The 21,740-nt window shown below is 49.9% G+C and overlaps 1 protein-coding gene across 1 annotated transcript in view; it reads left to right on the forward strand.

The window, feature by feature from the left end:
• The window catches only part of DAGLA (diacylglycerol lipase alpha), a 47,563-nt gene that overhangs the window by 17,252 nt on the left and 8,571 nt on the right, over positions 1-21,740 (forward strand). Inside the window, 15 exon segments of the mRNA XM_051776928.1 lie at positions 1,787-1,874; positions 5,274-5,408; positions 6,565-6,642; positions 7,947-8,071; positions 9,055-9,211; positions 9,440-9,505; positions 9,507-9,524; positions 9,630-9,707; positions 13,376-13,456; positions 14,824-14,966; positions 16,152-16,220; positions 17,688-17,760; positions 19,493-19,689; positions 20,421-20,550; positions 20,971-21,152. Coding sequence (XP_051632888.1) covers positions 1,787-1,874; positions 5,274-5,408; positions 6,565-6,642; positions 7,947-8,071; positions 9,055-9,211; positions 9,440-9,505; positions 9,507-9,524; positions 9,630-9,707; positions 13,376-13,456; positions 14,824-14,966; positions 16,152-16,220; positions 17,688-17,760; positions 19,493-19,689; positions 20,421-20,550; positions 20,971-21,152 — 1,620 coding nt within the window.

The following is a 21,740-nucleotide window of genomic DNA, read 5'->3' on the forward strand; positions in this document are numbered from 1 at the left end:
ACAAACAGGCTTTGTTTCCTCTGACATCTGTGCCTGTCCTTGAGGAATGTGCCTTTGGAGTCCCTGGGATTCAAAGGGGTAAAAAATGAGGCTTTTCAAAAATCCACTGCAAATTCCACGTTTTTCCTTGGCTTTGTGTGTTTTGAACCCTGGGCTTTTCCAGTGGCTTGAAATGGGAAGTTTTCCTTTGGGAAGGAAAACTGGGCTTTTCTAAGGATCAGGCCTCAAGTTTTGTTGGAAGGAAAGGCTGGGTTTTGTTGTGGAACACTGGACATTCCTCCTGACCTTTCCAGTGTGTGGAATATTTGGAATTAGTGCCCTGTCAGCCCAGTGTGGTGATTCCTGCTTGGGATCAGGGCATTCCCAGGATGAGCAGCTGTGATGATTTTGTGGAAAATAGGGAAAAAGCCTTCCCTGGGAGGGTGTGAGGCTCTGGAATGGGTTTCCAGGAGTAGATTAGGGAATTCTCTACCTGGCTGGATTGTGTGCCAGGGTGGTTTTCCATTCCCTTCGGGATGTGTGGGCTGAGGAAGGAAAACAACCCAGGCAAAGGCTCAGCTCCTCGTGCCGAGGCTTTTCCAAGGAGCTTTGGAGCTCCTGCTGAACACGTGGAAGGAAAGCGTTGGGAAAAAATAATTTGGGAATTTTGGAGGGAAGATAGCTGAGAGCACACTTGGGTGTTCCACCCCTGCAGTGAGGTTGTGGAATTCCTTTGGGATCTTGGAGAGCAGAGCCCTGCTGGCTCTTAGCCCACTCCTATTCCTGTTGCTCCTTTGGAATCTTCCAAAAGGTTCTGGATGTTCAGGCGGGAGGTGCTGGATTGCCTGTGGGATCCGCTCCTTCTCTTCCAGGCAAACATTCCTTTCCCAGCACCTTTTCCTTCCAGCCACAACCCACTTCCTGGGCTTGGGTTTATCCCAGTGGGATCCCCTGGTGGCAAATGGAACGGGGTTTTATTTTGGATTGCTCTGACCTGGATTAAATCTGTGTTTCCATAAAAAAAGGCCCTGCTCTAGAGGAGCCTTGGATTTCAGGGAGCATGGAGTCAGTGGCCTTAAGCTGCAGGAGGGTGGGTTTCCATGGGATATTGGGAAGAAACTCTCCTCTGGGAGGGTGGGGAGGCCCTGGAATGGCTTTCCCAGAGGAGCTGTGGCTGCCCCATCCCGGGAGGTGTCCAAGGCCAGGTTGGAGGGGGCTTGGAGCAACCTGGGATAAGGGAAGGTGGAACATGATGATCCTTAAAATCCCTTCCAAGCCAGACCAGCTGGATTGCCCTTCTCTGGAGCGTGTGCAGGGAAGGGGCTGGAGCACCAGGAGCAGCTCAGGGGGGACCTTCCCATTCCATACAACTCCCTGACAGGAGGGGGGGAGCCGGAGGGGGATTGGGAACAAGGGACAGGAGGAGAGGAAATGGCCTCAAGCTGCACCGGGGGATGTTTAGGTTGGATATTATGGAAAATTCCTTCCTGGAAAGGATTGGAACAGGCTGCCCAGGTCAGAGGTGGAGTCCCCATCCCTGGAGGGATTTAAAATCCATGTGGATCTGGTACCTGGGGACATGGATTAGTGCTGGACTTCGTGATCCTAAAGATCTTTTCCAACCATGATTCCATGATCCCATGGTTCCTGACCTCCCTATCCTATAAAAGGAGCCGAGTTAATCTGTCTGTGGTGTCCAGGATAAGCGGAAGGACAGGGATCAGCACCTGTTTTTCCAATGTTGGAAAACCCTCCCGTGGCCACGTTGTCCCCGTGCTCACATTCCCGTTGTTCCCGTTATTCCCAGACACCGGCTGGAGGAGGGCCAGGCCAGCAGCTGGACAAGGAGGCTCAAAGTGTTCCTTTGCTGCACGAGGACAAAGGACTCGCAGTCGGTGGGTACCAGAAATTCCCTGTGGGAGCCAGAAGTCTGGGATATTGCTGGGAGAAATCCGTGGGTTTGCAAGCTTTAGGATCAAATCTGGCAGCAATTCCCAGTCAGCTCCGGTTTCCCTTCCCAGCCAGTTTGCTGAGGCAGTTTCTCCTGGTTTTTTGGATCAGTCCTGTATCCTTAAAGAGGAGGATTTGGGAATGGGAAAATACAAACCTGGAAAAATATCCAGCAAAATATTCTGGATTTATTAGCAGCCAAAACCTACTAAATCTGTAGATCCACGGGGAGATTAGTGGGAATCTTCCTGTTCTGCAGTTGGGATTTTCCCTTGCAGGGAAGGGGAAAGGGCTTGATATTCCTTCCCCAGAAGTTACCATTCCATTCTTTTCGGAAGCAGTGGGAGCAGCTGTAGGGATTCAGCAGCATTCCTCAGGACCTTGGTGCTGGGAAAAACGTGGAAAACCTGCCTGATAACTTGCTCTATTGAATTTAGTCGGAATTCCCAGTGTTTGAGGCCTCCTGAAGGAGCCGGCAGAAGCAGGGAATTGCTCCCAAAGGCAGGAGAAAATCACAAAAGCCAAGGAGATCTGGGACTCCCGAAGAGACAGCTGAAATCCCCGAGCCCTGAATGAGTTACAGCCTCTCCAGGAGAAAGCTGGGAGTTCTCAAGGACATTCCAGGAAAACCAGCAGCAACCCCAGATGTTTGACTCCGGTTGGAAGGGCAAGAAAATGATAGGGAAAACACCCAGGGAGTGACCACAGCGGCGTGGCCTGGCTAAATATAGCCTGGAGCTCTGCTTCCAGAGGGATGCAGCAGGAACAGGAGCGTGTTGGGAAGGGAGATGAATTTAGAGAGGAAGAGAAATGCGTCTGGAATTGAAATTCCAAAGGGAAAGGTGGGAAAATCAAGTAGGGTCAGGTGAAGGCCACCGTTATTCCTCATGGAGGGCAGCTGGGATGAATTGGATTAACAGGGTGCAGCTTCCAGAAGCTGCAGGAATTGGCACAGGCCTTGTGCAGGAATCCAGCCCCCTCCCAGGATCCCTTTCCCTGGCTGGAATGCCTCTGTGTTCCCAGGGAACGTCCCAGCCCCATCCTGGGAAGTCCTGCCAGCTCCCAGCTCCTCTGCTCGGGAAATCCAGCAGGAAAAGCAAAACCTGGGAGAGCTCTGACAGGCACCCAAAGGTCCTGATTCCTGAACAACTCCCACTTTGCTCAGGATTGCAAAGTATTCTAAGTATTCCAAGCTCTTAACAAACCTTTCATTCTGCAGAGACCACATCTCCTCTGCTTTTGGTCCCTGCAGGGAATGTTTCTCCCTGTTTTGTTTTTTACTTCAGGATGAAAGCAGATTCCAGACTCTTCACATTCCTCATGCCGTTGAATTCCCACTTTATATCCAGCTGGATCCATTTCCAGCCTCTTTTCCCTGCAGGAATGAGCTCTGACTTTGTGTGTCCTGGAATGGCAGCATGTGGAATGAATGGATCAGAAATGAATCCATTGCTGTCTCTCCCAGTTTTCATGGGGAAAAAAACCCCTTGTTGTAGCAGAGGATCCTTGTCCTTTGGGCTGGAAAAGAGTTCTGTGGAGTGGACATGGAATTGGGGAAAGGATGAATGGGAAGCCCCAGAGCCTTCAGGGTTTGTAGCAGAACATTCCAGGTGTTCCCCTGCAACAATTTGGGAAAAAGGATCCCAGGTCTGGGTTAAAGGTGGACAAGTTCAAGTTCCAGGACAACCCTTTTTGGTCGGAGCATCCGGAGGTGTTGCTGCCACTTCGGATTAATGGATGTTTTCCCTAGTTTGTTTGGAGGCTGTTGGCGTTTCTGGTGAGCTTAGAGGAGCTGGGCTGGGATCTGGGAGGTCAGGATTTCAAGGATCTTGTGGTTGGAATGTTGGAGAGGTTAATGCTGGGCTTTCCAAAGGCACCTCTGGCACAGTTGGCACCTGGATCCCCATCCCTTAGTGGGCACTTCACTCACCTGTGTAGGGAAGTGAGGAGTGATTGGAAGTCATCCTGCACTCCAGGAGTTTGTCAGGGATAAAGGGATGTAGGTCATTCCTGCGGGAGCAAGGATGTCATTCCTGCTGGGAAAAGAAGGGATTTACTGCCTTGATGGTCAGAGAAAAGAGAGGAGGAATCCTGGCCTGGAAAGTGCTCAGGGTTTCCACGAAAAGGATACCACGAAAACCTGGGATAAAAGTTCAGGATAAGGCTCTGATAATCCTTGGAAGGAAAGGTTTGGGATGGCAGGAGCCAAAATACCGTTGGTTTGCTACAACCCCACATTCCAACCTCTGGATCACCCTTTTCCTTCGGCTGCAGTAATGACACATCAGCTCTGACTCACATTCCAGCCCTTCTCCCGCTTCCCAAAATGTTTTCCTTCAGGCTTTTGTGGTTTCTTTTTTCCCTGTAGCACTGAGAAAAAGGTGGAAAAAGAACATTTCTCCTCAGCATTTTTGTCCCTCTGCTCCAGAGCCTTTGCATGACCCTCTCAGGTCACTTCCAGTTCTGTCCCTCCTTTTTTGGGATTGATCACCTTCTCCCCTGGGAATTCTGCATTTAGTGACTCAGGTCTTTTTCCAGGTTTTCCCTTTCACGCCTTTTTGCTTGGGTGCCATCCAAAATAAAGCTGGAAAAGCCTGGCAATAGGGGCCAGAGGATCCCAGGGCTGGGTTAAATGTGGGGAAAAAGGGATCCCAGATCTGTGTTCAGTCTGGGAAAAGGATCCCGGATCTGGCTTAAACATGGGCAAAAGGAATTCTGGGTATGGATTAAATATGGGCAAGTTAAATTTAGGCAAAAGGATCCCAGGGCTGGGTTAAATTTAGGCAAAAGGATCCCAGGGCTGGGTTAAATTTGGGAACAGGATCCCAGGGCTGGGTTAAATTTGGGAACGGGATCCCAGAGCTGCATTAAATTTGGGAACAAGATCCCAGGGCTGGGTTAAATATGAGAAATGTATCCCGGGATAAATTTAGAATTTAAGAGACTGTGAATAGGACAAAATGAGTCCTTTTTTCCCCCTGGAATAGCCTTTATTGTGTTTTTGAGGATAAGGATGACTCCAAGGTGACTCTGGATTGGGATTTGCTTGGTTTTCATCCTTTTCCCCCTGGTTTATTTAATATACGGATCCCAAAACATTCCCTTTCCCTCCCTTTGTGCCTGGCTGGGATGTTTGGGTGTTCTCCTTCCCCCACCTGAGCACGGAGCACAGGACAAACCCCACCTCCAAGTGGGAATACGGGAAGCAAACAGGAGGCAATAATTCCCTGATTAGTCCAGGTCTGGCATTCCCCGAAGGAATGTCGTGGATCTCCAGGAACGTGTCCCGTTTGGAGGCCATTCCCAAACCGCCGTGACTCCTCCTCCCTCCCTGGGTTTTTCAGGATGCCTATTCCGAGATCGCCTACCTTTTCGCGGAGTTTTTCCGGGATCTGGACATCGTCCCCTCCGACATCATTGCGGGGCTGGTGCTCCTGCGGCAGCGGCAGCGGGCCAAGCGGAATGCCGTCCTGGACGAGGTGGGCACGGGAACACCGGGAACGTGGCCTTCCCTGGGAGCACCACGGGCTTCCTCCCGCCTCCCTCCCGGGCTGTTCCCACTTGCTGAGCTGGGAATTAAAAATAATAACGGACTTAAGTGGCTTCTCCCAAGTTTTTTTTCCCGGTGGTTTTTCCCAGCTGATGCTGAGTCAAGTTGGGAATTTGTCATCCGCAAGTACAGGTTGAGCTCTTGATCCCAAAAAAGCCTTGAAGGGGGTTGTAGGGAAGATTATTCCCACTATGTTATCGATTGGAAGATTATTCCCACTATGTTATCGATTGGAAGATTATTCCCACTATGTTATCGATTGGAAGATTATTCCCACTATGTTATCGATTGGAAGATTATTCCCACTATGTTATCGATTGGAAGATTATTCCCACTATGTTATCGATTGGAAGATTATTCCCACTATGTTATCGATTGGAAGATTATTCCCACTATGTTATCGATTGGAAGATTATTCCCACTATGTTATCGATTGGAAGATTATTCCCACTATGTTATCGATTGGGAGGATTATTCCCACTATGTTATCGATTGGGAGGATTATTCCCACTATGTTATCGATTGGGAGGATTATTCCCACTATGTTATCAATTGGGAGGATTATTCCCACTATGTTATCAATTGGGAGGATTATTCCCACTATGTTATCAATTGGGAGGATTATTCCCACTATGTTATCAATTGGGAGGATTATTCCCACTATGTTATCAACTGGGAGGATTATTCCCACTATGTTATCAACTGGGAGGATTATTCCCACTGAATTATCAACTGGGAGGATTATTCCCACTATGTTATCAATTGGGAGGATTATTCCCACTATATTATTAACTGGGAGGATTATTCCCATTATATTATCAACTGGGAGGATTATTCCCTGTGATGTGGAGGAGACTCCAGCAAGCTTCAGGAAGAAAAATTCCTAAATTTCCAAGCCATTGCTCATATTTTCAAATTGTCAACCCAGGAGAAAATTGACTTATTTGTTTGGGGTTTTTTTGGTTTTTTTTTCCCCCTTACTTGAAGTTCGGGAGTAAAACCATTGGGAAGCATTTGAGGAGCCTGGTTGGGATAACTGGGAGTAGATTTTCGTAAGACTTTTCCTGTGTGTTTGGGATTTACAGGCAAACAATGACATTCTGGCTTTCCTGTCGGGAATGCCGGTGACCAGGAACACCAAGTACCTGGATCTGAAGAACGCGGTAAGTCCCTGGAATGTGGGATCCTGGAAGCTCTCCTGTGTAACCTGCTTTCTCTTCCTCACTGGCTTCTCTTGTTCCTTTCTGCCCCTCTCAGAAATAATCTGAGAAATTCCAGGTCTCAGATTTCTCTCTTAATTTTTCCCACCTAACTTTTCCTGCTGATTTTTCTCGTTTTCCCCCCCCTGTTTTCCCCCCCCCCCCCGATTCCCTCCCTCCCTGATTTCCCCCCCTGATTTTTTTTCCCCTGATTTTTTTTCCCCTGATTTTTTTTCCCCTGATTTTTTTTCCCCTTGATTTTTTTCCCCTTGATTTTTTTCCTCTGATTTTTCCCCCCTGATATTTTTCCCCCCTGATATTTTTCCCCCCCTGATATTTTTCCCCCCTGATATTTTTCCCCCCTGATATTTTTCCCCCCTGATATTTTTCCCCCCTGATATTTTTCCCCCCCTGATTTTTTTCCCTCCTGATTATTTTTTCCTCCTGATTTTTTTCTCCCCTGATTTCCCCCCCGATTTTTCCCCCCCGATTTTTCCCCCCCCGATATTTTTCCCCCCGTTTTTTCCCCCCCCCCGTTTTTTCCCCCCCCCGTTTTTTCCCCCCCCGTTTTTTTCCCCCCCCCGATTTTTTCCCCCCCCGATTTTTCCCCCCCCGTTTTTCCCCCCCCCTTTTTTCCTCCCCTGTTTTTCCCCCCCCCCCGTTTTTTTCCCCCCCAGATTTTTCCCCCCCCGATTTTTCCCCTCCCAATTTTTTCCCCCCCGATTTTTTCCCCCTGATTTTTTTCCCTCCTGATTTTTCCCCCTCTGATTTCCCCCCCCCGATTTTTTTTTCCCCCCCAATTTCCCCCCCCCCCCCGATTTTTTTTCCCCCCTGACTTTTTTTCCCGATTTTTTTCCCCCTGATTTTTTTCCCTGGTTCCCCCTCTCACACCTGCACTGTTTAACTCCCGCTCCAGCTGTCCAGGATAACTGACCTTTTCCAGGACACAGCTGAGACACACGGCCCTAAACCATCTTTATGTCCCTCTCTGGGCATCCCACAGCCTGCTGGCAGCAGGATATTTCGGGAGCTCATTCCCAAACCTGCAGGGAGCTGCTTCCTTGGCTGCAGGGTGGGATACAGAGGAAAACCCCTCAGGAAAACAGACGGAGCCCGCTGGGATGGGGCGGATCTCGCCCAACATCCCCACCTCGCTGCCCAGGAGCGGAGCTGGGGGAGGAGGGTGGTGCCAGTGAGGGGGTCTGACTGTGGGAACAGGGAGTGAGGAGGAGCATTCCCGGAGCTTCCCGTGTGTCCGTGTGTTGCAGCAAGAGATGCAGCGGTACCGGGAGGTGTGTTACTACATGCTCTTCGCGCTGGCTGCCTACGGCTGGCCCATTTACCTCATGAGGAAGCCCACGTGTGGACTCTGTCGCTTGGCCAGATCCTGCTCGTGAGTGCCCCCTCCACCCTCATCCCCATATCCCTCCTCCTCATCCCCCCCAGTAGAAATCCCCTGGATTTCCCCCCGGACTTAGAAATCCCCATTCCCTGTATTTGTGTCATCACTTGCTCCCCATCCCGTCTCTGCTCCGTCTCTGCTCCGTCTCTGCTCCGTCTCTGCTCCGTCTCTGCTCATGCTTTCTCATCCCGTCTCTCCGTGCCTCCTATTCCAAAGGCTTCCCAGATCCCTTCCATCTTGTAAATAAACCCCCTCGTCCTCTGCTCCGTCCTCTCCGGTGCCAGCTGGAACAGCCAGTGGGGAGATCCCACCTGGCACAAAACCCAGTCCCAAAGAACTTCCTGGAGCTCAAAAAACCTGATTTCTCACCCATCAGGGCGTTGAAATTTGGATCCTGATTAAAACACTTCCAAGATTTGGGCTGTGCTCTCTCCCACTAGTTGGATTTTTCCAGCTCGGGATTCAAGTATTTGCCACAATTCCGTCCCCAGATTCAATTTGGGGATGAGCTTTTGGCAACTTCTGGGCTCTTGGGAGGAATTTAATTGCTTGGGAATACTTTTATTAGCGAGAAGGAAAGAGGGAAGATCGATCTGTGCTTTTCATTCTGTTCTGGGCTGATTCCAGACCTGCTCTTCTGCCGTAAATAAACCTGGAGCTCAGGAAATGCTCCAGTGTGTCTGTGTAGTGTCCCTTGAGGAGCTATCCCTTGGATTCCTCGGGAACTGCTTGTGCTGGAGCTCTCTCTGGTGCTCGGCAGGAAAACTACACCTGATCCCGATGTCCTTTTGTTGGCTGAAAGGGGGAATTTAGTGGTTTCACCCTCCCTCGCTCCGAGTCTGGAGGAAGCTGGCGTGGCTCGGAGGGGAACTGCACCCCGAACCCAGCCTTTTCCCCACAGAGCTGTGCTCTCCCAGCAGGTGCTGCTACTCTGAATCCAGCCTTTCCCCCTCAGAGCTGTGCTCTCCTGGCAGGTGCTGCTGCCTGTGTCCTTCCCGACCCCGCTACGCCCCGGGTGTCACCATCGAGGAGGACAATTGCTGCGGCTGCAACGCCATCGCCATCCGGCGCCACTTCCTGGACGAGAACATGACCTCTGTGGACATTGTCTACACCTCCTGCCACGATGCTGTAAGGGCCAGCCAAGACCCCTTCCCCATTCCAGCCGGGCCCCCTTCCCGTGGGATTTACCCGCGTTCCGCCAGGGCGGCACCAGGAAGGAAAATCCGGCTTCGTTCCGTACCCGCAGTGGGGCTCCGTCAGAAAATTCCTTCACTTGGGGGCAGAAATAACCTCCTTTGGGCAGAAACAACCCTCCTTTTCCCTGTGGATAATCCAGTCTCTCCCGGTCTTTCCCAGGTCTATGAAACCCCTTTCTACGTGGCGGTGGACCACGACAAGAAGAAGGTGGTGATCAGCATCCGAGGGGACGCTGTCCCCAAAAGTAAGTGGGGGGGCTGGGGACTGCCCCGGGGCACGTCCCGGAGAGTTCCGGAGGCATTCCCGACCCAGAGTTGACTCACCTGGAGCAAGGATGCCTTTCTTCCAGGATGCCCTGACGGATCTGACTGGGGATGCCGAGCGCCTGCCAGTCGAGGGGCACCACGGAACGTGGCTGGGACACAAGGTGAGGGCCTGGGAAGGAGGGGAACCAAAACCAACCCAAACCTCGTTTTCCCCTTGATTTTTCTCTCCTTTTCCCCTTGATTTTTCTCTCCTTTTCCCCTTGATTTTTCTCTCCTTTTCCCCTTGATTTTTCTCTCCTTTTCCCCTTGATTTTTCTCTCCTTTTCCCCTTGATTTTTCTCTCCTTTTCCCCTTGATTTTTCTCTCCTTTTCCCCTTGATTTTTCTCTCCTTTTCCCCTTGATTTTTCTCTCCTTTTCCCCTTGATTTTTCTCTCCTTTTCCCCTTGATTTTTCTCTCCTTTTCCCCTTGATTTTTCTCTCATTTTTCCCTTGATTTTTCCCTTGATTTCTCTCTCCTTTTTCCCTTGATTTTTCTCTGATTTCCCCCTTGATTTTTCTCTCATTTTCCCCCTTGATTTTTCTCTCATTTTTCCCTTGATTTTTCCCTTGATTTTTCCCTTGATTTTTCCCTTGATTTTTCCCTTGATTTTTCCCTTGATTTTTCCCTTGATTTTTCCCTTGATTTTTCCCTTGATTTTTCCCTTGATTTTTCCCTTGATTTTTCCCTTGATTTTTCCCTTGATTTTTCCCTTGATTTTTCCCTTGATTTTTCCCTTGATTTTTCCCTTGATTTTTCCCTTGATTTTTCCCTTGATTTTTCCCTTGATTTTTCTCTGATTTTCCCCTTGATTTTCCTCTCATTTTTCCTTTGATTTTTCTCTCATTTTTCCCTTGATTTTTCTCCCTTTCCCCCCTCCTCCCTTTCCCCCCTCCTCCCTTTCCCCCCTCCTCCCTTTCCCCCCCCGTCCCCTTCCCCCCCCCGTCCCTTTCCCCCCCCCGTCCCTTCCCCCCCGTCCCTTCCCCCCCCCCCGTCCCTTCCCCCCCCCGTCCCTTCCCCCCCCCCGTCCCTTCCCCCCCCCGTCCCTTTCCCCCCCCCGTCCCTTTCCCCCCCCCGTCCCTTTCCCCCCCCCTCCCTTTCCCCCCCCCCTCCCTTTCCCCCCCCCTCCCTTTCCCCCCCCCTCCCTTTCCCCCCCCCTCCCTTTCCCCCCCCCCTCCCTTTTCACTCCCTCACTTTTCCTCTGGGTTTTCTCTCATCTTCCTCACAGTTTTTCCTCTGAGAACCAAAACCAAACGAAAGCCCCTCAATTTTTCTCATTATTTGCTTTTTTAATTACCAGCCCCCCAAATGGGCGCAATTACTTTAAAAAGGACATTCCAGAACTGCAGCAAGAGGGCTTTGAGGTGTTGAATAATCAGTGGGAACAGTTAAAATCTCTGGGAACAGTTAAAATCACTGGGTGTGTAATTAAAAACTCCATCCAATTAGTGACATCCAAACTGGAAAAGACATCCTGGAGACCCGGAATGAAATTCCTGGAGTCATCTAAATGACTTGGCCTTCCAACGACCTTCTCAGAATTTGCAGATTTGCAGTGAAACTCTGGGAATGTGTTTGGAGACAGGAATGTCCTCCAAGGATCCTGGCAGGACTGGCATCCGTGTAATTTGATGGATGCTCCCTGTCTGTGAGCAGCTCTGGGATAACTGAATCCATTTATTCCAGAGCTACCCTTTGCCCCCGTCTGGCAAAATAATGCCAAGTCTTTAAGCTGCTCAGGAATTTGGGAGCTTGCCAGGATGCAGGGGAATTGAGGGCTGGAAGGAACGGAGCAGTTGCTGGGGGTGCTGCTGGAGGAGAGGAGTTGTTGCCCGAGGTGGGATATTGAGCCTGGAATTGCTTGGGAGCCCCTCCTTCCTCCAGGGTGTGTCCTGAATGCCAAACCTCTTCCCTGGGCTTTGATGCTCTGCTTTAGGAACTGGAATCCTGGAATGGTTTGGGTGGGAAGGGACCTTAAAGATCCCATTCCAGCCCCTAGACTGGGTTATTCCCTGTAAAATAGACCCCTCTGAGGCTTTTCCCTCAAATCTCATCTATCCCAGAGCAGTTCCTCGCCTTTGGATGGCAAAGCAGTACAGGACATTCCCATCCCCTTTCCCTAAATCTCGGATCCATTTGGTTATTTATGTGTGAGGTTCCAAAATTAAGCCCAAATTGTTTAATTCCCTTGAAATTGAATCTGTTGCCTGGAGGATCTATGGATGCACATCCCTGGAATTGCCTAAGGACAGGTTGGACAAGGCTTGGAGCATCCTAGTCTAGTGCAAGGTGTCTCTGCCCATGGAACTGGATGAGTTTAAGGTCCATTCCAACCCAAAACATCCTGGGATTCCATGAAATTTAGGAAACAGCCTCCATTTTGATGGAACTTTACAGTCTCATTCCATAATATTAAAATCACTGCCTCCATTAAAATCTAATTCCCAAAAATATGTCCTGAGGCTGACTAACACCAGGCACCACCAGGGATTTGGGTCATGCTTCCTAAAAATAGAATCCCAAATTCACCTTGGGAATTTAGATCAGTAGCCTGTTCCCTTCTCCTGAGGATTGGAAATGGAGACTCTTCTGGAAGATTTGGAGCTGCTGGGAATTGGGAGACAGGCACCAACCACCTTTTTGGTGGTCCCAGTGTCCCACATTCCCATTTCCGTGCTCATGGAGTCACCTCAGTGCTGCTCCTCCTCTCCAGCACCCAGGTGGGATTTGATGGGATTCGTGGTACTGAGGACTTGGAAAATTCCATGTTTTTTGAGCAGACAAATCCTGTGATATCCCTGAGATGGAGAGTGAACCCTCAATACCGTTCCCGTTGTATTTACACTGTTATTTAAGGGAAAACAGCCCAGGAGATGATTTTCCCAGATTTTTTTTCCCAGTCCAGGCAGTGTGAATTATTTGAGATCTGTAATTCCCAAATTAAGATTGATTATCTCTGTTTACCCTGGTTGGGGTTTGGTTTTTTTTTGGAATTCAGGCTTGCTTCCCACTGAGTTAAACTGTAGGAAAAGCATCACCTGGAATTCCAAACCAAATTCCAGTTGCTTGTTTGATACCTATGTTTGGAATTGGATCAGCTCTGTTTGGAATTTAATACACGGAGGGACAAAAGTCCTCAGCAGAGAGGAGGAATGGTGAGCCCCAGCCTGTGGTTTTTCCCATCTTCCTGCACTTTTGAACTTGTAAGGAATAAAATCCTTTAATAATTTATGATTAATGTCCTTTAGCAGCCAAATTGCCTTAATGCTGGTGACTGGAAAAGGCAGGAAGGAACTCTTCCTGTACAGGGAGCACTCCCACTTTTCCTCTTGGTGTTTGTATTGTTTTCTCTGTAAACTCGGGATAATTCACACTTGTATTCCCAAATTTAAATGGAAAAATCATTCACAGATTTAACTGGCAGAGGAAAATTTGGCAATTAAAACATGAATATTCAAGTTTATTTTCGTGTTCTTCCACAAATCCTGGGATCTGAAGTACCCAACACACAACCCTATTTAAGTTGTTTTTTGGGATGTTTTTCCCTCTAAATACACCCTGATCCCAGGAATAAGCCCTTGGAATAAGCCCTTGGAATTTAAGAACTCATTACTCCTGAACACCACGATCCAGAATTCCTCTTCTGGAATGTGGAGAGGACTCAGTTTTTCCTCCATCCCGACTGTGCCAAGGGACGCTCCGGAGCTTCCCCAGCTTTTGGCTGCTGGATGTTGGGATGGGGGCTGCCACACATCCGTTTGGATCCCACTGTGTCTTCCCACTTCCCGCAGGGAATGGTGCTCTCTGCCGAGTACATCAAGAAGAAGCTGGAGCAGGAAATGGTGCTTTCCCAAGCCTTCGGACGTGACCTGGTGAGTTCCAGTTTTCCTTCCAGACAGAGGATGAGAATTTCCTCTAAACCCGGTTTTTAAGGGAATTGCCGTGTCCTGAATGCCTCGTATTAATTTCTCAGCTCTCCCTTTAATTCCCATCCCTCTGGATTGCCAGCTCCCTCATGGAATCCTGGAATTTGGCGTTGTAAGGGACCCTAAAACTCCTTGAGTTCCACCTCCCCTGACATGGGAAGAGAAAATTCCATAAGATCAGGTTGCTCCTCGAGGCTTTTTTCTTTTGGAACCCCCAGCACCACAGAGCTCCTGATTATTCTCTCTTTCCTGAGACAGGCAGTCCCACGTGGGAATGCGGGACAGGGAACACTAAAACCGAGCCAAGGGGAACTAAAATCCCATCTCTGTGGAGGTTCTCTCCGGAATGCTGTCTCTGGGAGCACATTCCTGGCGGCAGGGAGCTATCAGAGATCCCAAGGGAGGCGTTGGGAAGTAGCTTACCTTGGTTTATGGGTTGGGAATAGCTGTGGAATGCTGCCTCGGGATGTTTGGTGGGTGGAGGGAGAGACACTCTGGCATCCGGCTTCATTCCTCTCTGCCTGGAAAGGGAATATTTGGTTTGTTCCCAGTAATCAGGAGGAATTTTTCCTGGCTTTAGGTACATAAATGCCATCCCAGCTCCCACCAAAGGTTCCTGTATCTCAGGATATTGTTTCTGACAGTTGCCAGCAACAGATATTCCAGGGAAAACTATCCAGGGAGGTGGAGAAACACTTTCTCCATGAATTTGGATATTATCAGGAAGCTGTGAGGTTTGAGGAAGGGCCAAAGGCTCCTGTCAAATCCCAAAGAAATCCCAAACAGCCGGTGTGCATTTCCTGTTTCTTCCCATCTTTTTTCTTCCAGGGAAGAGCCAGTAGGTCACACACTGATGGAGATGTAGAATTCCAGAAGTGAGTGAATTCCAGCCTCCAGAGCCTGGAGTGACAAGGGGGAATGGCTTCCCACTGATAGAGGACGGGGTCAAATGGGATACTGGGAAGAAATCCTTCCCTATGGGGATGGTGAGGCCCTGGAATGGATTTCTCAGGGAAGCTGTGGCTGCCCCATCCCTGGAAGTGTCCAAGACCAGGTGGGACAGGTCTTGGAGCAGCCTGGGATAGTGGAAGGTGTTGGGATTGGAACTAGATGAGCTTTAAGGTCCCTTCCCACTCAAACCATTCCAGGATTCCATGATGATTCCATGATCAGAACAAGGAGCTGTTCAACTGGAATCTGGAGCTTTTGTGTATAAGAACCACTCCAAAACCTGGGGAAAGGGAGAGATTTGGGGGATGAATCCCTGTTAATTTTCGGCATCAGGACCATTTCTTGTTGGTTTTGGTTTCCAGGGAAGAGGGACAAAACACTACGGCCTGATTGTGGTTGGCCATTCCCTGGGAGCCGGAACTGCTGCCATCCTGTCCTTCCTGCTGCGCCCCCAGTACCCCTCCCTGAAGTGCTTTGCCTATTCCCCCCCAGGTGGGCTGCTCAGGTAGGTCTTGGGATACAGGTGGGACTGGAGCTGGAGCACGGCCCGGTTGGGATCCTCTAAGGAGCAGTAGGAGGGACAGGCAGCCTGGATTTGCCGAGTGTTCCCTCTGTGGTGGAGTTTGGAATTCAGGGTAGGGTGGCAGGTGGCCGCTCTCCCAGATATTCCTGAGTTGTCTATGGCTCTCATTTTAATGGAAAATGCAAGTTGGATGCAATTTCCATACTCTTTGCCCAGTCCTGATCCAGTTGTTTGGATTCCTTTTCCAAAGAAACTTCACCTCGCTTTGGGATGTGATTTCTCCCATTCCAAAGCGATACCTAAAAAAGGGCACAGGGATTGTGCTTTTTGGGTGCTGGTTTCCCTCCCAAGGGGGGAATCCAGGGAGAGACTAATGGGGAATTCCTTCCATTGTAAACGGGAACAGACCTTCTGGTCACATTATTCCCAAACAGAACCATCCTATGGGATTGCTGGCAAGTGTAGGAAGGTCTTTCTAGTTGTCGTGGGGATCCTTGAAATCGGCTCTGTATTCTCCGAAGCTCCCTGTGGCAGTTCCTGCATCATATTCCAGGAGCAGCCAAGGGTTTTAAACCATCCTGCTGATGGATCTGGATGTTGGCATTCCTTGTTGTTGGCATTCCTGGTTTTCTGCAGCCACAGAGCTACAGAGGAGGATGGTCCATGGGAGTTTGTTTTGTGGCTTTTTGTTCAGAAATCCCACTTCCGGATCCCTTGGGAGCTCCTGACTCGTGTTGTACCCAGGATCATATCCGGGAAGCTCCACAGAGTGGGAATCTTAATTCCTTCCCTCTCAGTCCTCAGGTTGCTCTGGAAATTTGCCATCTGAGTTCTCCACAATATTCCAGTATTTCATTCCACAGTGTCTTTGTCAGGTAGCCTCAGGAGCATGGGATATCTTCTTCCTTGGCTGCCCTGCCGTTCCCAAACTCTTGGAAAATGGCTGTGGGACATTGAGTTAAAGCACTTCCTTTCCCAGGTATATCCAGAGCCACGTGCAGGGGAGTGTTTGAGCCGTGGGATGTGGATATGAGGCTTTTCCTTCCCAAGGTGCAAATCCCAAAAGCCTGGAAGTAGCTTGGATCGGGGTTTTGTGCCCCTGGTTCTCTGCCACCGGCCTGGGAATGAAACACTGTTTGCTTCTTCCTGCTTCTGTTTCTCTTCCAGTGAGGATGCCATGGAGTATTCCAAGGAGTTTGTGACTGCAGTGGTGCTTGGGAAAGATCTGGTGCCCAGGCAAGTGGAGGAGTGTCCCAAATCCTTCATGAATGTTTGCTGTCCTGTCCCCAAATCATTCATTTCCTGTCAGAATCACGTGGATCATCTGTCTCCAGATTCCTCATTTACCTGTCCTTGTCTCGTTCCTCATTTATCTACCTGGTTCCTTGTGTTGTTCCTTATTTATCCTCCTGCTTCCCCTGTGTTTTCCCTGGGCACCTCTGTTGGTGCTTCACACACCTCTTTATAGGCAAATCCTTCCTGTGTGCCAGAAAAGTGGGAATATCCTGCCTCTGGAATCACTCACTGTGGTCCCTGGAGCATCAGTGTCATCTTCCTGGTTTCTTGTGTTATCTTGGATGTGCTGTCACCTCATGTTTGTCCCAAAATTCCTGTTCCATCTCATATCTCCGACCCAGCTCATTCCTTGGCATCTCTCACCTTCCTCATCCCGTGGGATATGTTCTGCTGAGCAGGGATTTGGGCCGGGACAGACAACCTGGCATTTCCCTGGACATGACCTGCTCCATCCCGGAATTTCCTCAGTGGTGTCACTCAGCTCCGAGACACCTCCCCGAGTCACCTGTTCCGTGTCATCCTTCCCTGGCATCTGGGATTCCGCTGTCAGCCCCCTGTTCCCTGAGCTCTCTCCCCTCCGTGTTCCCTTCTCTGCTCCCGTTTACTGTCCCCATGGTTCTCAAGACCCCTCTCCCCCATTCCTGCTCCAGGCTGATGCCACAGCCCACCTTGGAAACCTGCACTGCTTTTCCCCTGCTCCCAATTCCAGCCATAGTCCACTCTGGGTTTTTCCATTCCAGATTCCAATCTGGTCTGCATTTCCCTCCATTCCAGATCCCAGGCCCAGTCCAGTCTGGGTTTTTCCTTTCCAAATTCCTACCCCAGTCCAAGTTCCCCCCATTCTGGATCCTGGTCCTGATCCGGTCTGGATTCTCCCTGTTCCAGATCTGGAGCCTAATTCAGTCCAGGTTTCCCCTCATTCCAGATCCTGGTCTGAATCCAGTCTGGATTTTTCCCTCATTCCCAGTTCTGACTGTGATCTGGTCCAGATTTTCCCCCATTCCAGATTCCAGCCCCAGTCTTTCCCCCATTCTGGATTCTGGGCCTGATCCAGTCTGGGTTTTCCCCATTCCAGATTCCGGGCATTATCCAGTCCAGGTTTTCCCCCATTCCAAGTTTCACCGTGATTCAGTCCGGGTTTTCCCCCATTCCCAATTCCAGCACTAATCCAGTCCGGGTTTTCCCCCATTCCAGATCCCAGCCCTGGTCCAGCCTGGGTTTTCCCTCATCCCCGATTCCAACCCTGATCCCGTATCCTTGTGGTATCCCTTTGAATGTGATTCCTTGTTCTTCTGTGCCCACGTGTCCTCCCCATCCCATTCCCTGCCTGGGTGTTCCAAACACGTCTCCCTCTTTTCCATAACCCCATCTGCCTGTTTTCCTTACTCCCACTTTCCTCTCTTCCAGGATTGGGCTCTCCCAGCTGGAGGGGTTCCGCCGGCAGCTCCTGGATGTTCTCCAAAGAAGCACCAAACCAAAGGTGAGAGGGAAGAGGGACAAACCCCTGGAAGTGTCTCTGGGCAAGTATAGGGAATTGCAGTGGCGGGAAGGGCAGGTTTCCTCCAGGTGTCCTTGGGATCACTCTTTAGGGAACTCCAGGAATGACGGGAAGAGAAGCCAGGAGAGCTCCGTGGGCTGGTTCCCAGTCAGGTGTTCCAAGTTCACCGTCACAGATCCCAAATAACCGAGCAGGGAATTTTCTGTCCAAGCCTGTTTTGGTGTCTGTGTTCCCAGTGTGGATTTTTTCAGCCGGGAAAAAGCTGGGAACAGACTGGAATTGTCTGTTTATGGGCATGGCTGGGTGACGCTGAGATAAGGAGTCTGGTCATGTTTTGGACATGGGAAATGTGGGAATTGTCCCTTCCCAGTCTCCACCATTACACCAAGATAGGAAAAAACTGTAAAACATGAAGATTTTTGGGGATAAAACATCACAGAAATTACCTGAGCTTGTATTTATTTCTGTTGTTAAATTCTAATTTTTGTGGTCTAGCTTCAGGTTCTTGGAGAATTCTTCATGATTTTTGAGGGGGTTTTGTGGATTTTAGGGGGTTTTTGGTGGTTTTTTCCTGTTTTTTTAGGGTTGTTTTCTGGTGGGTTTTAGATTTTTTTTTGTTTTGGTGTTTTCTTAAGGATTTTTTTGGGGTGAGTTCTTAAGTTTTTTAGTGTTTTTTTCTGGTGCTTTTTAGGACTTTGTTTTTTTAAGGTCTTTGGTGGGTTTTAAGGTGGGTTTTTAAGGGTTTTTTGGTGATTTCCTAGGAGTCTTTTGTGCTTTCTGTTGCATTTTTTAGGGGATTTGGTGGGGTTTTGTGGGTTTTTTAGGGCTTTTTTTGGGTGGTTTGTGGGGGGTTGTGTTTTTTAAGTTTTTGGGGGGGTTTTTTAGAGGTTTTTTTGGTGAGTTTCTAAGTTTTTTAGGGGGATTTGGTGGGGTTTTGGTAGTTTTTTTAGGGAGGTTTTGTGGGTTTTTAGGGGGGGTTGGTGCTTTTTTAGGGTTTTTTATGGGTGGTTTTTTTTTTTTTTTGTTGGGGGTTTGGTGGGGTTTTAGGGGGGGTTTTTTAGTGGTTTTTAAGGGTTTTTTGGTGGATTTGGGGAGTTTTTAGTGCCTAAAGTCCTAAACAACATTTTAACCTGCATTGTTTAATCTCATCCTTGGTTTTGTCCATTAAAAATTGCTTCCTTTATCCTGGAGAATACCAATTTATCAGTTGAGGGACATCAATCCTATAGATCCTTGACTATCTAAGGAAAAACAAGGAGAGACAGGATGTTGGCTTAAAATTGGGGAAGGAAAACCAACTTTGCAGAAACATCAGGATCATTTCTGTCTCCAGCTTCCTCATTTCCCTGGCCTTGTGTTGTTCCATATTTATCCTCCTGCTTCCCCGTGTTATTCCTCATTTATCCTCCTGCTTCCCCGTGTTATTCCTCATTTATCCTCCTGCTTCCCCGTGTTTTCCCTGGGCATCTCTGTTGGTGTTTCCCACACCTTTTTATAGGCAATTTCCTCCTACGTGACAGAGAACAGGGACTATCCCACCTCTGGAATTGCGCTCCCTGGCACAGGGCTATCCCCGACTCCTATTTCCTGGAATCAGAACCCCAAACCCGGGATTTGTGCCCTTTGTCCCGCTTGAACCTCCCGAATCCCGCGAGGTGACCGTGCTTTTCCTGTGCTCTTTTCCCTCCTCGCCGCTCCTGCTCCTCTCCCTCAGTGGCGGATCATCGTGGGGGCCACCAAGTGCATTCCCAAGTCGGAGCTTCCCGAGGAGCCGGAGGAGAGCTCGGTGCCGAGCCAGCGGCTGTGGGCTCACCCCAGCGACCTGACCATCGCGCTGTCGGCCAGCACGCCCCTCTACCCGCCCGGCCGCATCATCCATGTTGTGCACAACCACCCTGCCGAGCAGTGCTGGTGAGTCCCACCATTCCCGGCAGGAAAAGTGCCTGGAGATGAGAATTAAGGTGTTGTTTTTTTTTTTCCCTGCCGTCTAGAACGGTTTAGGTTGGAATGGGAGCGTAAAGGTCCATGGGGGGGGCCCCCTGCTGCTGCTCCAGGGTGCTCCGAGCCGGCCTCAGACACTTCCCGGGATGGGGCAGCCACAGCTTCCCAGGGAAATCCATTCCAGGGCCTCAGCACCCTCACGGGGAAGAGTTTCTTCCCAGCATCCCGTGTAAACCAGCACATGGAGTCCTGGAATGGTTTGGGATGGAAGGGACTTAAGGATCATTTAATCCACGGCAGGGGCACCTTCTGCTGCTCCAGGTTGCTCCAAGCTGGCCTGGAGCACCTCCAGCGATGAGGCAGCTGCAGCTTCCCTGGGAAATCCGTTCCAGGGCCTCACCTCCCTCACAGGGAAGGATTTCTTCCCAGTGTCCCACCTAAACCCACCTTCTGGCACTGGGAAGCCATTCCCCCTTGTCCTGTCCCTCCGGGCCCTTCTCCAAATTCCCTCTCCAGCTCTCTGGGAGCCCCTTCAGGCACTGGGATGTCATTCCCTGTTGGATAATGCAGATTCTGGAGCAACACGTGCTTCAACATCTCCTCCCTCTGTTTTTCCCGCTGTTGCTTTTTCTCCCTCTCCAACCAAAACATTTCCCTGTTCTTTCATCCCGTTTTCCCCTTTGTTTGGATCCCTTTTCCAGCTGCTGCGAGCAGGAGGATCCCACTTATTTCGCCATCTGGGGGGACAACAAGGCCTTCAACGAGGTGATCATCTCCCCGGCCATGCTCCACGAACACCTTCCCTACGTGGTCATGGAAGGGCTCAACAAGGTAAGGGAATTGGGATCCCGAACATCCACACGGGATAGTCACTCCTTGCCCTGGAATGCTGGAGGTTTAAATGCACGAGGCTGTTTGTTTTGGGGAAGAGGAGGAAAAGTGCTGATGCTCCAGGTCAGTCGGGCACGGGATGCTGGAGCTGGATGTGGTGAGGTCTGGGAATGGAATTCCCAGAGTTCCCAGTCCTGTTTCCAAACGTCACGTCGGAATAACGGGAGGTTGGGGGGTGGTTGGTTCATTCCAGGAGGTGCCCACTGGATGAGTCCGGGTGACATCCGGGGATATGTCAGGATTGATCCATCTAATCCTTCGTCTCCAGACCTTTCCTCGTGCTTCCAGGTGACTTTGGGAAGAAAGAGGCAAATCCAACTCCCAGTAAATCCCTGCTGTTCCTCTCCTTGCCTTGGACAGGTCTTGGAAAACTACAACAAGGGGAAAACTGCTTTGCTTTCCGCAGCCAAGGTGATGGTGAGTCCGACGGAAGTGGATCTCACTCCAGAGCTGATATTCCAGAGCCAGCCCTTGCCCAGCGGCCCTTCCATTCAGGTGGGAACCGGAACCATCCCAGCGGACAGGAGGAACAGCAGCACCAAGTAAGGATGGATTTTGGCAGGAATGTTGGCTCTGGGTGTGGATCCTCTCCCTCTTGGAGCGCTGTGATCCGTGTTTGTGGATAGATCCAAGGGATGCCTTTGTGGGACTTGTGTCAGGGGGAAAAGATCCTTTGTGTCCCTCAGGAATCTGAGTGGAGCAAGGTCAGGAGAACACACAAGGTGTGGAAGAAACCTCCTTTGCTCCTTGTCCAGGCAAATCTGGTTTTCCCAAGGTGAAACTTCCAGCCAAATTTGGTGATTTTCCAAAGCTTAGCACAACATATACATTTAAAGCTGCTTCACGCTGGGATTTATGGAATATCACAAACAGGATCACGTTGGGAACATGGATATAAGTGAGGGGAAAGCAGTTGGTGTCCTGTTTGGGAAGGATAAGAGCAGGAAATCCAGCAGAAAACAGGGAAGAGCCATATTCCAAGTGCTGAAGGTGTTCCCAAATCTGGACTAGCAGGGAAAACAGGGAAAATGAAGGAAGGGAGACGGTTTGCATCCAGAGGTAGCTGTGAGTGGAACCAGGAGATGGAACTGTGTGGGTGGGAAGGGATAATTCCTTGGCAAGGGAAGCAC

Source organism: Manacus candei, unplaced genomic scaffold (assembly GCF_025592945.1).
Source record: "Manacus candei isolate 608988 ecotype Guabito, Panama unplaced genomic scaffold, ASM2559294v1 h1tg000009l, whole genome shotgun sequence".
NCBI lineage: Eukaryota > Metazoa > Chordata > Aves > Passeriformes > Pipridae > Manacus > Manacus candei.